The 15,777-nt window shown below is 39.0% G+C and overlaps 1 protein-coding gene across 2 annotated transcripts in view; it reads left to right on the top strand.

Moving 5' to 3' along the window:
• PLCB1 (phospholipase C beta 1) overlaps window positions 1-15,777 on the top strand; it is a 795,638-nt gene that overhangs the window by 471,830 nt on the left and 308,031 nt on the right. For both annotated transcript variants that reach the window (XM_049779135.1, XM_049779136.1), the window contains exon 4: window positions 8,871-9,008. In XM_049779135.1, coding sequence (XP_049635092.1) covers window positions 8,871-9,008 — 138 coding nt within the window. The remainder of the gene's footprint in view (window positions 1-8,870; window positions 9,009-15,777) is intronic.

Below are 15,777 nucleotides of genomic sequence, written 5' to 3'. Positions count from 1 at the left end.
TATCTAGCTTTGCTTTTGAAACTCCTGTTAAATTATACCCGAGGCTTCAAGAAGAGGAAAAAATCAGTTATATTTTTAATTGAACCATTAGAATGCACTTTGAAAATACACCTTGAAGTTTGTTTCTTCTCTGTGACAAGACACAGGAATAACCAAATATTAGCTCTATGAATATTTTCAATATATACAAAAATATCTTTTCAACAGCTGCATTAGCATTTATTTTCTTAAAGCTCTTTCTCTACATATATCTATTTATCTATATTTCACCTCCCCTTCCTATGGCATTATCTTAAATTTTTTATTTAAACGTTGGGTCACCCAAGGTGTGCTCAGAGGTCACTTCTGGCAGTGCTCAAGGGACCATATTGGGTGCCAGTGAAAAGCTAACACCCTACTCACTATACCATCCCTCTAGCCCCAATAGTGTTTTAGCTTTAATTAAATCAACTCAGGTTTATCTAGCATCTTTAGGTCACTTGTGTTATGAAGATACACACACACACACACACACACACACACACACACACACACACACTCAGCTACAATTTTTCTTTTCCACCAATAAATTTCCTAACATAGGGCCTGAGCAATATTGCACTGTGGGCAGGGCATTTGCCTTGCAAGCAGCCAACTAGGGTTTGATGTCTTGTTTCCCATATGGTCAGTCCCCTGAACCTGCCAGGGTAATTTCTGAGTGCAGAGCCAGAAGTAACCCTAAGAGCAGCTGGGGTATGGCCCAAAAAATAAAATAGAAAAAGTCTTGATCTGTGTCCCAAATGCCCAGGAGTAATAAAATTGTCACCACTTTATTCTGAACAGATATAAATTATTACATTATATCACTGTGAGATATGAATTAGTAATGCTCTACCAATTCCCTTTTTTCTGGAAGTTATGCAAATTGCTTTTGTTTATTTTAGAACTAGCTGAAAAAGTATTTAAGGACCCTCACCTTAAATATTGAAAGGAATAGGTACCAACTAGTAACATCCTTCAAGTATTCTCCTTTTCACAGGGGTTTTTCATAACAAGATATTTCAGTCAAAAATCAACATAGTGGGGCTGGGGCAATAGCTCCAGAGTCTCATATGGTTCTCTGAGCCTGCCAGGAGTGATTTCTAATCCAGGAGTAAGGAGTAACCCCTTAGTGCTGTCAGGTATGGCCACCCAAAAAAAAAACAAAAGCATACAAACAAAAAAAGAAATCAACAAAATGCTCAGTGATCTATCTTAAAAATAAAACTTTCTGAGCATCTTAAATTAATGATTTATCTTTTAGAAGAATGATATGCATTATTACATTGGGAAGGCAGGAGAAAGTTTAAAGCAAAAATGCTGAGTACACGTGTTGATTTTTAAGGGAAGTTTTTTATATTACTGAGAAGCAAAACGTTCATGTCTTTGTACAAAACAAAATTTTAATAAGGTATTTGAATTATTTCTTTTGACCTCAAAGAAAAACTAACTTGGGCCAAGGTAATAGCTCAAAAGAATGCAACTCATTATTTTCACATTTTAGTTCCCGAGTTTGCTCCCTGGCATGACAGCTTGGCCCTTATGCACTGCTAGATCAAACATAGAAGCAGTCAGAATTTTATTTCCTGCAAAGCATCACCAAGAGTGGTTCCCAATTTTCCTATTCTAATCCCTGCCAACACTGCTTTCACAGGGAAGAGTCCCTGTGAAAAAGAAAAAAAGTTTATTCCAGCCAAGTTTAACCATAAGAATGTCCCTTACATTATAAAAAGAAATTCCACTCTTTCATTTTTGATGTGAATATTGACTTTTAGTGAACTTTTATATACTTGACTCTTCATGTAAATTTTAAATGAAATTTCTATCACCTTACTGAAAATATTGTGTTACATTCAGGGAAAATTAATAAACATGCAACTATTTAATAATCTTGAATCAAAAACAGATATTTATGGGGTTGAATATGTTTATTTTATGTACTAAATGTGCTCCAGAGCAAAAAGTCTAATGTCATGAAAGAATTTACTTTTTTGTGGTTATCTGAAATGCAACTTTTCTTTAAAAGTTACATCAAGGACTAAAGATTGAAATCAGCACATCTTTAAAAATAATATTTAGCTTGCTTTTATTACTGTCATCAATTTCTAATGATTTTAACCTTCGAAGAATAATAATAGCACATGCTTCAATAGACTTTTCAGTCTCTAGTGCCTAAGTCTACTCTCACCAGTACTTTATCTAGAGATAAAAATCATCAACTTGACTTACTTTGCAATAATTTAAAAATGAATCCTCATGCTTGTTGGAAGCTAAGTTTATTCAGGCTACTTTGTAAGTCTTGGGGACTAGAGAGATCTAGGATTTAACTTTAAATATACAGTTAAGTGATTGCTTACAAAGTTTTTCATTGTCTTTAATCCCGAAGGAGAATCCCCAAGGGAGACATCCAGGCAGATGCTCTTTAGGGAAACAGACCTAAAGTGATAGCTTAGTGAAAATAAAAACATTCAAATTAACATCACCTGTTATATATTTTGTTTTATTATATTCTTTAATGTTATCCAGAAAAAGTAGAAAAAAATTAAAAAGAAAACAAAATATTTATAGATTTGTAGAGGGAGCTTGTTTTATTCGTCAAAATTTAAAGGAATACGGTTTCCTGGATCAAGACATCTCTATTTGATTCTCGCAGTAATCCAAGAGAAAAATCATTCTTTGAAAACTGATCTAAATTTTCAATCAATAAGAAATACTTTGGCAGGAGAGATAGAACAGGGCTTAAGGTCGATGCCTTCTATTTAGCTAAACCTATTTTGACTCCTGCACTGCATTTTAGTCACCTAATGTGGATATGACCCACACAATCAAAAACTCAAATTTTAATTTCTTAGTATATTTGATTTGGGGAATTGATAGTTGTACTAAAATTGTTTGGTTTTAAATTGGTATATGATTTTTATAATGCAGTCACATATATTTTTAAACCTGAGACTGTCGCACTAATAACAACCATTTGGAGAGATATTTTTATTATATTTCCTTTACCTATATCATCCTTCCAGAATTTAGTACCTTTTAGGCAAATATTCTTTTGTATAGATTTTGAGGGTCTCATGCTCCAATCTACTGAGGGCAACTTTTGGTATTTAGTAGTATAAATATCATATTCAATGTATTACTCACATAACGTTATGCTAAATTGGACAAACCAAATTGAAAACCTCCATAGTGACTTGGAAAACTGTTTAAAATGGAGAACTTATCATAAGGTAAAAAAAATCAAGTCATATCTTAAAAGAGAGAATTTTATCATAACCATGTTTGGTGTTGATAAAAATGAAATAGGTTAAGGAACAAAATAAAAGCAAAATAAAATTTAAAAATTACTAATTCATTATCCAAAATAGAACATTACTAAACACTTAATGATTTTTCTGTTGATTTTTAGTAGTACATGATTTAAAAATACTATTATTTCTATTGAAAAAAATATACTCAACTCTAACTCATTTATAATTGATGTTCAATAATCATTTGTTATATTGTACTCAAGTTAGCCATTTAATCTGCAGAACAAATTATATAATGAATCCTTATTTACCTATACCCTCAGATAAAATCATCCTATTAGTTTCCAATCTACTATATGTTTTCACATCCCAGATAACTTCTGAAAATACTCTGTTCTAATTATATAAGCACTAGTGGGTTTTACTCAACAACACTTCTTGGGAAAAGCACTTACAGAGCTATAACCAAAAGCTGGTGATCTTTCTTACAAATTCCTGTCAACTATACATAAGAATAGGATTAGAGACTATGGAACTTATGTTTTATTTTTTATTATGAGTAATAATAGATATTATAATAGATATTACATCTAGATATTTTCTATGTACCTTGGACTTCTATACTTTATAGAAGTTTAATTAAGTGAACTCCCTGAAACCACACCTAGTTCCTGCAGTTCTGAAAGGTGTTACTCTTTAAACAGCCCACACTTTAAAAAATGGGTAACTGTTTGGCATGACTTGAGCATGATAGTTGTATAGACCAAACAGAAAATTCTTGGGAGAGAAGAAACAAAAGCCTAATAGTGAGTCATATGACTTTCATTGAAAGTAAAGTTCTTTAGTATAAAAAAAATTCTTTACCAATGACTTAAATACCATAGAAACAAAGATATCAGTGGGCTCTAATAGTGATAGAAAAGTTGTAATTTAAAAGTTCATTCAATATCTGAGAACCATTTTTCTCTTCTAACCATGCAAAAAGATTGCATACAAATAAAATATATTTCCCTTCTAACCTGGCCTCAACAAGTGTTCAAAACCTGTGATGCAGTTAATCATTATAGAACAGCTGTTATTGTTCGTTCATTTGTCTTCACAAAGAAGTCTATTCTTCCTGAACATTCTTCTTTAATATTTTATTAATGCGAGGCTGCTGAAAGTTTCCCCCTTGCTATTATTGTTTATTTATTAAAATTTTATTGTATTTTTTCCTTGTGTAGGTCATGAAAATTGATGTTTGGTGATTGCATTTGATCTTTCTCAGAGCATGATGTACTCACTAAGAATTCAACCTGTTAGCTAGAGTTTAGGTTTCAATTATAGTGGGCACTGCTTTGAAATAGAATTTTTTCTCCTTATATACCACCTGAAAATGTACTTCAAGCAAAAGAGTGGAGAAAATTTCATTAACCAAAGAGATTTAATGGCACCAAGTCAAAGAGCTCAACTTGAAAGATTTTATTTCTTTTCTTTATTGGCTTTATAAGTGTGCTCTATCTTACAGAGTGTTATATGTAAAAACCTCTAAATAGATCAGAATAACCAAGCAAATCTGTCAGGTCCTACTGACACATGATTTAGCTAAATAAATAAAAATCCAAGCTTATGTCTTTCTCAGATGCTGACTGAAAAATTACAGTGAAAAATTTGATTAACATTCTACATAGCACTGTAATTTTTTTCAAGATCTATTCTAGGATTAAATCTAGGCTTATCCTTGAATTTGAACTTTTAATAATTCAAACCACTGAACCCTGTGTGGATCTTTGAATTCAGAAGGTTTAGAACTCTCTTTTTCCCACCAGGACTACATCTCCAAAGGATGCTCATTTATAATATCCCAAAGCAGGGAACTTGTCCTTGGAAAAAACCACAGACATTTTCTTATGTTCAGATTTCAGTATATTCTGAGGTTAGTATTGGAATTAAGTCATTCATGGGATAGTCATGCCACCATGTGCTCACTTTAGTAGATTCTCTCTTTACCTTAGTACTGTGTTGGAGAAGGTCCATGCTGTGACCTTCTTTTTAAAAAAATTTTTTATTGAGACCATTGTGAATTACAAGTCTTTCACAGTTGTATTTCAGGCATACAGTGATAGTGAATTATGGCCACTCCCACCACCAGTGTTGACCTTCCTCCACCATAGTTCCCAGCATGCATTTCGAACCTTCACCCTTAGCCCCCTGGACTACTAGTATAACAAATCTATTTTTATGTTTAGCTTGTTATAGTTTGGGTCTCTTGATTCTATTGTCGTTGACTTTTGTTTGGGTATTTAGATTTGACTCTTTATTTTACTCAATTCTCCTAAGAACATTCGACCTCTGGGTCCCATCTACTTTTTATTTTCTCAATTTTCAGAAAGACATATAAATATGAAGCAGACCAAAATGATTCAAGTTCTAAGGTTTTATGAAAAAGGTCGGAGCCTCTATCTAGAAGATACAATTAAAGATAAATTAAAGATAATTGAAGCCAAAATTAATAGAAACAAATAAAAGAAAGAACAAGGGGGTGGCAGAATTTTTTTTGCATAGGTTCAATAAACATTGAGAAAATTAGAAAGGAAATTTCCTTGGCCTAAGAGATACAGGGTGTCTCCACCCATACTCTCATAAGACATACTATCAAAGAACTGACGATAGGCTCCAGGTATGATGGCTGTCCAACTTCGAGGTCTTTCTTTATGGTTGGTCCCAGGAGAAGTTCTTTTCAGTTGTGGTTGTCAAAATCAGTTTCTTTAATGAGAGATGTTGGTTTCTGCATAGATCCTAGGACAGACAGAGCATCTTCTGATTTCATCTCACAGGTGATGTTAGGTGGTTAGGTAGGGTAACCTGCCTTTAGATCAAGTTGTTGTTTCCTTTTGTCATGGTGTCAATTTGCTACCCTGGAGCAAGTTGGTGCCAGTTCAATATTTGGGCTTTCCCTGGTGCTGGTGTAGGAAAGTGTACTAGTTCTAAGGTTGGGATAAGAGGTTTGGGGTGGACGGTTGATGTCTGATTGATTAAAGCCTAAGTCCTTATGACTAATGTTCAAGGTGGAAGGCCCCTGCATTTATAATGCCCCTGCATTATAAAATTTCTGGGTTCTTATTCCTATTAGTAAGAACCTCTTTCTGTACATAATATTTCTCCATTTTATTGTGCCTATGCAAAAAGAAACAATGCCATACTATATTTCTGGTGATTTGGGGTTAAAAATAACAAACTAAGTAGAGTCTCTATACCGTGTTTTGACCTGAGCTCATATCCCAAATATGACTTTTCTACTGGAATTTCCTACTAAACAGATCTCAAAAATGGGGATGGAGAGTGATAGAAGAGGCTACCTGTACTTATGGAAATAAACACTAAGAGATATCTATTAAAGAAATGCGTCTACAGAAACATACAAAGAAAATATAGATATCCACTTTAAGTCTTTTGAGATAGTCTGAGCGGGGATAAAAATCCAGGGCACATTTTTATCCCACGCCGTGGTCTTGTGAAGTCCAAAAATGGTTTGTAGCAGTCAGGGATCAGGTAGTGTCCTAGAGCTGGGGGTCCCTCTGGAGCAGAATCTAGTAGCAAGCAACAAGAAGGGGAAGTGGGAATGTGTCAGCAGGAGTGTTGGCTGCAGCATCTTGCCAAGTTGAGAGATAGGGGCTGAGAGGGTGTCCTTTCCCTTTGGGAGCTGGGTAGCAGCTTGTTGTGCCAGAAGGAAGGTCCCAGTTTCTGAGGAGTTAAGAATTGAAGGTAAAGAGGATCAAATCGGGAGCGATAACTGATCAGGGTTGAGAAGGTGAGAGGATAGAAGGGGCTTTGTAAGGCTGTGAATGGACATATACCTATCGTAACCAGCTTTGCCATGTGTTGATATTATGAGACTCATCTTTATGGGGTTAGTGTGTCCAAGATTCGAAGAAAAAAACTGGAGCTTGTATTTAAATATGTAAGAAAAATAAAGAGATATTGTGGCACACAGAAATTTGTTTCTGAATGGCAGCATGACAATATCTAGCCTTGAGTGCGAAATAGAAGTATTTTATTTCAGATTTATCAAGATATAACTGACAAATAATATGTAAGCTATAAAATATTGTTTTACTTGACTTATGTATGCTGTGAATAGCGACTATCTTGATGTTAGCTATAGCTACAGCATATTATATAGGTAGCTTTTCTGCTTTGGGAGGGGGGACAGTTGCTGCTCAAGGCTTACTGCTGGCTCTGTCTTGCGGGTTCACTCTGTACACTTCCCAGAGAAGCATATGGGATGCTAGGGAACAAACCTAGGTCAATTGAAGCAAGATAATTGTCTTGCCCACACTGAACAATCTCTCTGCTACCCTTATTTTTTTCCTATGGTGATGACATTTAAGATTTATAACATTAACATAACTTAAAAAATACAGTATACGGTCCAGAGTGATAGCACAACAGGGACGGCATTTGCCTTGTATGAGGCCAATCTAGGTTAGACTGCCAGCATTCCATATGGTCCCTCTGAGCACTGCCAGGAGTAACCCTGAGCACTACCAGGAATGCCCCCTCAAAAGAATACAGTAAAGTGAATTTAACTATTATCACCACATTTTTTCATGAGCTCCCTAAAACTTTTCTATATTGGAACTGCAATTCTATAACATTTTATTAATGTATTACAATTCCTAATAGTCATCTGTAACCCTGTCCCCCAACTTCCTTTTTTCCTCACCTCTTCTTTTGAGATGTTAATCCCACCTGCAATACAGGGTCACCCCACCCTGGTGGGTGGGGTGCTGGAAGATAAAGAAAAGTGTTGACTTTAAAAGCAGCAGAGGGCTGGAAAGAGACATAGGATAAGCAGCAAAAAAGCAGAGAGAAAGGGGGCAGCAGAATAGCAAAAAAGCACCTGTGAGGAAAAGCATATGGCAGAAAAAGGCCATGGAATAAAATCAAGTTTACTCAGATGAAACTTTAATTGACTGCTTCTGTATTATTTCTCTGCCTTTATCCTGTTTCATCAGACCAGGTGGCCTGAAGGGTTAGAAACAGCTGCCTGGGGAGGCCTCACCCAATGCTTGGACATTTTTTATACTTTATATATATATATATATTTGGTTTTTGGGTCACACCTGGTGACGCTCAAGGGTTCCTCCTGGCTATGCTCTCAGAAATCACTCCTGGCTTGGGGGACCATAGGGGGTGCCGGGGATAGAACCCAGATCTGTCCTAGGTCAGCCATGTGCAAGGCAAACACCCTAATGCTGCACCACTGCTCCGGAATCAACAGTCATCTTTATACTTTCTTCTCTTATGAACACTGCTTTTTAAATTTTCACATATAGGTATTATCTTAAAATATTTGCCTTTTACTCATGTTACCCTAATGTCATTTGGACTGTAGATGTATTGAGCAAAACAAATATTTTTCCACATCTCCCTTGGGCAAATTATTTATCCTCTCTAGATTATTGTGAGGCCAGATATTTCAGTGTATGCAATTTTCTAGTGAGAACAAAAGGCAACTTTGGTTTTGATCTGATTAACATGCGAATTCTTTTGAAATTTATGCTATCATGCTTAAATTTTTCATATAGATAAATTATTTTTCCCAAATTTCTTATTCAGGATCCCAAATTACGAGAACTTCTGGATGTTGGCAACATCGGGCGCCTGGAACATCGCATGATAACAGTGGTGTATGGACCTGACTTGGTGAACATTTCCCATCTGAATCTTGTGGCTTTTCAAGAGGATGTTGCCAAGGTAAACTGAATTGAAGCATTGAAACTTGTCAGTATTGATTTTATTAATTGCATTGATTTATATGAAAAATTGAATTTCTATTATTTGAGGGGGTTGTCCACACTCATAATCACGGTCCATCCTAGGCTATCGAGCTCAAGGCCTTACCCCTTGCACCACCCATTTGACTCCAGAATTTCTATCATTTTTTTTAACTGCTGTCATTTTTAACTCACACTTCTTCCAATTTCTAGTGTAATTCAAATGCTTTCAAACAATATCCTCTCTTAAATTTGTGGGGATGTTTTATTAGGGAATAAAGCATTTGATGTAATTTTATTACTAAGAAAATATAGGTAAAATTGCATTTTAGGGCTTGCAGAGATAGTACAGAGATAATACAGAGATAGTATACACACACACACACACACACACACACACACACACACACACACACACACACACTCATCTTATATGTAGGCAGCTCCAGTTCAATCTCTGATATTGCATATGGTTCCTCAAACTTCAACACAATTGAGCCCTGAGCATGAAGGTAGGAGTAAATCTTAATCACAGCTGGTATAGTGTCCAAAATTCTCCCGAAGTAGAAATAAATATCTATCAACCCATTCTTTCTTACCCTTACCTTAAGTAATTTCCCACCCATCTCTTTTCCAACTTCTCATATTCTGGTTTCTATCAATGCATTATCTATCCCAAGACCATGTGGCTACGAAATGAAAAGTAGAGAAACATAAATTTTAAATTACAGATGTATTTATATCAGATGTGTATTAGAAATATTAAATAGAAATACCTTTGTCCATAAAGAAGCTGATAATATACTAGGTACATGACCTTTCAGACACACATTAATTCAAAACCAAATGGATCATCAATCAATCTGAGGTATTTCTGGTAATACCGATTTCACATTTCTCAAGGAAGAGGTCACATGTGGAATGAAATTTAGAAGACTTAGTATATAGAATAATAGGAATGAGCCTTATTCTCATAGAAGGGCACAGCTTTTAAACTTTTTTTTGTTTGTTTTTTTTTGGGGCCACACACAGCGGTGCTCAGGGGTTACTCCTGGCTGTCTGCTCAGAAATAGCTCCTGGCAGGCACAGGGGACCATATGGGACACCGGGATTCGAACCAACCACCTTTGGTCCTGGATCGGCTGCTTGCAAGGCAAACGCCGTTGTGCTATCTCTCCGGGCCCAGCTTTTAAACTTTTTACAATAATGCTTTCATAAAAATATGAGTAATTCTTGAACCTTGCATATCCTACCTGTTTGTTTGAACACCTTAAATCTCAGATCACTAGTCATGTGACTGTTTCAACTCACATTATGTCGAGAGTTAAATGTTGTGCATTATATGCTAATTTTTTCAAGTTTATTATTAATATTTTGTGGTTTACAATAATATCAATGGTGATTTCTTATTATTTTTTTGAATATCTTTATTTAAACACCTTGATTACATACATGTAATTTCAACGTTGCACCCATCACCAGTGTATCCACCTCCCTCTTAGGTAATCTAACAATTTTTTATTTACTATTTCTGCTTGTTTGCTTGCTTTGCATCCACAACCAGTGAAACTCAAGCTTTACTCTTGACTCTACACTCAGTGCACATAGAATCAAATTATGTCAGGGATTGAACCTGGGTTTGCTGCATGCAAGGCAAGTGTCATACATGCTTTAATGTCTCGCTGGTCCTAAACTAAACGTTTTAGTGCTCAGAACCCTGACTGTTGCAAGTCAGCCCCTAACGAGGTTGACTGATGGAAGGATGGAGGATGAGGTCTTTCCCCTTCAGCTCGAAGCATGCGTCTGCCACCCTGTCTAGCCAACGGTTCTGAGGTGAAATGGCGGGTAAACAGCTCGCAGAGAGTCAGGCTTGTGGAAATATTAGCTTTATTCGGTGGACAAGACTCAAGTCCAAAGACTCAGCATAAGTTTCAGCCAAAAGCCTCTCGCCTTCCACAGACCCTTGTTTTTATCCCCCAGAATCAGGTACCACCCAATGGTGGGATCAGATACCACCCAATGGTGGAAGCAGAATCAGGTACCACCCTAGAGTGGGGGCAGAATGCCAGGTCACACCCTAGGGTAGGGCACAATCACCGATCAGGGTAGGGTCAGTAACATAATAATCCCCTAAAATATTTACATACAGAACCAGAAATAACTACACTAGCAACTACCATGGCAATGATAATGAGTGAGAGAAGTAGAATGCCTCTCTTATACAGGCAGGTGATGGGAGAGTGGAGACATGGGTGATGGAAATGTTGTACTGGTGAAGGGGGGGTTTCTTTTTAGGACTGAAACACAACTACAATCATGTTTGTAATCAAGGCGTTTAAATGAAGATATTATTAAATTTTTTAAATAAAGATTCCTCTCCAACCAGATAGGTACCACCAATACACCTTAGGAAGATCTAAACCATTTGAAATTTATAACAAATAATAATAAAAAAAAAGGTCACCAGACATGTGGGAAGATGTAAAAATCAATTAATTAGATGATTCGTAAAAGAAGGATTCAAGAGACCCTGGACCCCAGGATCTCTGTGGGGCTGCTGGGCAGGGATCCACCGAGCCTGGTGTAGGCCGGTGGAGGGCAACCAGCGGGGGCCTTGGCAAGCACGGCTAGAAGATGGGTCCCACATCTGGACTGGGTCCACCAGGTCCGTCTCCTCCTCTGGCTTATCTCAGATCCATCCTCAGGGTGCAGGGACCCAATGAGCTGAGCTGAGCAGCGGTCAGGGGAGAGCAAGAAGCTAGTGCCATGGGGAAGGGGACATTTTTATCCACCGGGCTGGAAGAGTCCCTGCTGTCTTCATGACTGTATTCACAGAAGAGCTGGCCCTGGACACTGGGCCACGCTAGGGACATCTGTGGTTGGCAGAGCCCAACAACTACAAACGTAGCTGACACCTCGCGCTGCCTCCCTCTCAGCACCACAACAGTGAAACCGCCTGATGTGTGGTGATGCCGGGGCTGAGACCTGGTGTTTTATGATTTGGGACACTCCACTCGAGGATATCTCGAGGAGACCTTCAGGCTCACTCCTAGATCCATCCTGCATGTTCATGTCTGTCCAGTACAGAAACCAGGGCCCCCTGCATGGAGAATCTGCACTTAGCTCTCAGAGTCACCAAAGGGGCAGTAGGGACAGACCTTCTATGCCTCCCAAAGATGGGGTAGGAGGGAGAAAGGGAGGGAGACAGAGAAAGAAACAGAGAACGTGAAGTGAATGGCTTAGTCCATCATTACTCCAGAGAGACTATGGGGTGTCGCTGGACTTTTACAGAGGACAGAAAATACAGCTGATGGCTTACAGATGTGGCATGGAATACACGAGAAATAGGTTTGGTGAATTTTTGCAGCATTATCAAAAGACCTCATCACAACAGAGAAAAAACAGCATTGACTACTTTGAGTAGAGAGCAGAGCAGGTAGGGCGGGCTTAACCTGCCAAAAGCCAACTGAAGTTTGATCCTGGAAGCCCAGAGAGCCCTGATAGGCCTGGTTCCTTAGTGAAGAGCCTGTCTTTAGGCCTCCCAAGTATGGAGATTGGTCCCCCCAAATCAAAAGACCATAGAATTTGACAGAGGAAAGCAACTGCAATTTATTTACCTCTGAAAAAATACTTGCATGAACATGAAATAAGCCCAAATTAAAAACAGCCCGACAAGGGGCCAAAGACAAGGAAAGTTGAACCCTCGGGAGGTATCCTGCTTGTCCTGAGGGACCACAGATTCAGCTGTGGGTCCAAGATTTTCCTCTCCCAGTAGCTGCCCGGGCAGGTCCTCCTTGGACTCGGGCTGCTCGTCCAGCACTGAACCGGCTGTTGGCTCTGTAGCCAGTGCCAGCGATTTTACTGACGCTGCTTTGGAATGAGCCGGATCCACATCCACGGCCTGAGCAGGAGCTGTTTCAGGAGAGGAGAAAAACGTCACCCGCATGGCCGGCTGCATGTGCTTGCCCAAAGGCAGGTCCATCCCCGGGGTTCTTGGCGAGTCACTTCTCAGGTGAGCTCTGGGCCTCACAACACCTTCTTTCCCACACCAGCCCCTCACACACCACCAGGTGCTCCTTCTCCCTTCCCCTTCTTCCCTTACAGCATGTGCACATAGACTGGCTCTTACCATTTGGCTCTGCTTGCACTGACTCTCTCCCATTCGTCCCAGGATTCTCGAGTGCTGCCGGGGGCAAGAGAGGAGGAGGTGCTCCTTGCCCCCTTTCAAATTGCAACTCAGAAAAGCTCTGGCTCTCTGTGCTGCTGGAGAAATCCACCCAGTCTTGAAAATAAATGGATGGCGAGTAGACAAAACTCTCAGTGCTTTCCTCTGTCGTACTCTCCTCTGTCGTACTCTTCTCTGCTATCGTACTCAGCAGAGAAAAAAATCACCAAGCCTGAGCTTTGGGACCACTCACTGTCATCCTTGTTGTGTTGTACCCTTGACCTCTCCTCGTTCCATGTGGACCTGGGTCTACGCAGAACCCCCACCTCCCCTACAGATATGAACCCCTTAACAGTAGATGAGTCTTTTGACAAAGCAGTGCCTCCAAGTTCCCCCAACTGAGAAGCAACCTCACCCTTCGACATGAGAGTTTGAGGACAGGCCACATTGCTTACAGCACCAGGTCCTCAGAGGTGAACATGCACAATATTCATTTTCTCTATCCCTCTCACTTTCTCTCAATCAATTCATAAACACACACTGACTCACTCTCTTAAGTAATTACACAGAAATTCATTCTTTTACTTATCTTTGACACAAAAAAAATTCATCAAAATACAAACTCGACACACACAAAGACATACACAGAGATTTGCACCCAGGCACACTTGGGAAGAGATAGAAGCTATATCTTAGACATCTATGTTGTGGCCTCCCTGGCCTCTCCTGCCACCCTCAATTACCTTTGGTCCTCGTGAACAGAACCAAGGAGGGCAGCAATGGATTCTCAGCCAATGCCGAAGTCTTCTAAATCTACTACGCTTTTGCTTTGGGGGGTCAGAATCTCGAATTCTTGGTAAACAACAAAACATGTCTGCTCACTGCTTAACACAGCCAGCCAACATGGGAGCTATGTTTACACTGTGGGGGTCTGGGCTAGCCAGGTTCAAGCTAGATCAGGTTGCCTCATAAAGGAGACAGGGGTGTGTCACGGCTGGTTACAGAGCTTCATCCTCATAATAGATGATCCCTCTGAGCTGGCACTGGTCTCCCTCATCCCCCAGCCCAGGTACATATGCAGATATACATACACAGCCAATGCATAGCCCTTGGGAGGGGAAAAGATGCCTCTGGTGTGAAGACACAGCTGATTCGTGCCCAAAACCTCTTTTACAAATGATGGGAGCTTGGATAATCTTTCATAGCAGGAACACTGCCCATGGCTTTCGGGACTGTTGAAGTATCTTTTCAGTGATGTTATGCATATCTATGTGTGGGAGGGAGTGCGTGCTAGAAAGAGATAGAAAGAAACAGAAAAGCATGTACAAAGGGAACTGCAAAGGAACTCATTATGTCCATCTATTCTGAGATGGGAGGTTGAGAAAAAGAACTGTTTCCCTTCTCTATCCTCAATAACCCATAAAGAGTAAGTAACACGGTATATGGGATTAAGTGAATAAATAGTCTCTAGTCAAAATGAAGTGCTTAGACCAATATCCCTGATGAACACAGATGCAAACATCATCAACAAAATCCTGGCAAATAGGATCCAAAGCCTCATCAAGAAGGTCATACACCATGACCAAGTAGGTTTTATTCCAGGAATACAAGCATGGTTTAACATATGTAAATCAATCAAGGTAATATACCATATCAACCAAAGGTAAAATAAGGTCATATTATCATATTAATAGATGCAGAGAAAGCATTTCATATGGTCCAACACCCCCTCCTGATTTAAAAAGAAAGTCTCAACAGTGGGAACGGAAGGGCCTTTTCTTAATGTAGGCAAGGTCATCTATCACAAACCAAAGGCAAATCTTTGTTTTGTTTTGTTCTGTTTTTGGGTCATACCAGGCAGCGCCCAGGGGTTACTCCTGGCTCTATACTCATAAATCGCTCCTGGTCAGGCTCAGGGGACCATATGGGGTGCCGGGTTTCGAACCACAGAACTTCTGCATGAAAGGCAAACGCCTTACCTCCATGCTACCTCTCCAGCCCGCCAAATCTTATTCTTAATGGAGATAAACTAAAAGCCTTTCCTCTAAGATCTGGCACATGACAAGGCTGCCCCCTCTCACCAATCCTATTCAACATAGCACTGGAAGTACTTGCCATTGCAATTGGGCAAGGAAAAGATATCAAGGACATTGAGATAGGAAAGGAAGAAGGCAAGCTCTCATGGTTTGTAGATGGCATGATACTCTATTTAGAAAGCCTAAAGTCTCTACCATTAAGTTTCTAGAAAGAGTAGATTCATAAGGCAAAGTGGCAGCTACAAAATTAACATGCAAAAGTCAATGGACTTTTTGTACACCAAATGCTAGTGAAGAAGTGTCCATTAAAAAAAAAAAAACATTTACAATAGTGCCACAGAAGCTCAAATACTTTGGAGTCAACTTAACTCAAGAAGGGATGGACTACTTCAAGAAATGAAAGAGGACACAAAGAAATGGAGACACATACCCTGCTCATGGATTGGGAGGATTAACATAATTAAAATGCCAATACTCCCCCTAAGCATTGTACAGATTTAAGGCAATCCCTCTAAGGATACCCATGACATTCTTCAAAGAAGTGGATC

Source organism: Suncus etruscus, chromosome 9 (assembly GCF_024139225.1).
Source record: "Suncus etruscus isolate mSunEtr1 chromosome 9, mSunEtr1.pri.cur, whole genome shotgun sequence".
NCBI lineage: Eukaryota > Metazoa > Chordata > Mammalia > Eulipotyphla > Soricidae > Suncus > Suncus etruscus.
Note: the sequence above shows the minus strand (reverse complement) of the source record. Positions and strands in the feature narration are given on the sequence as shown.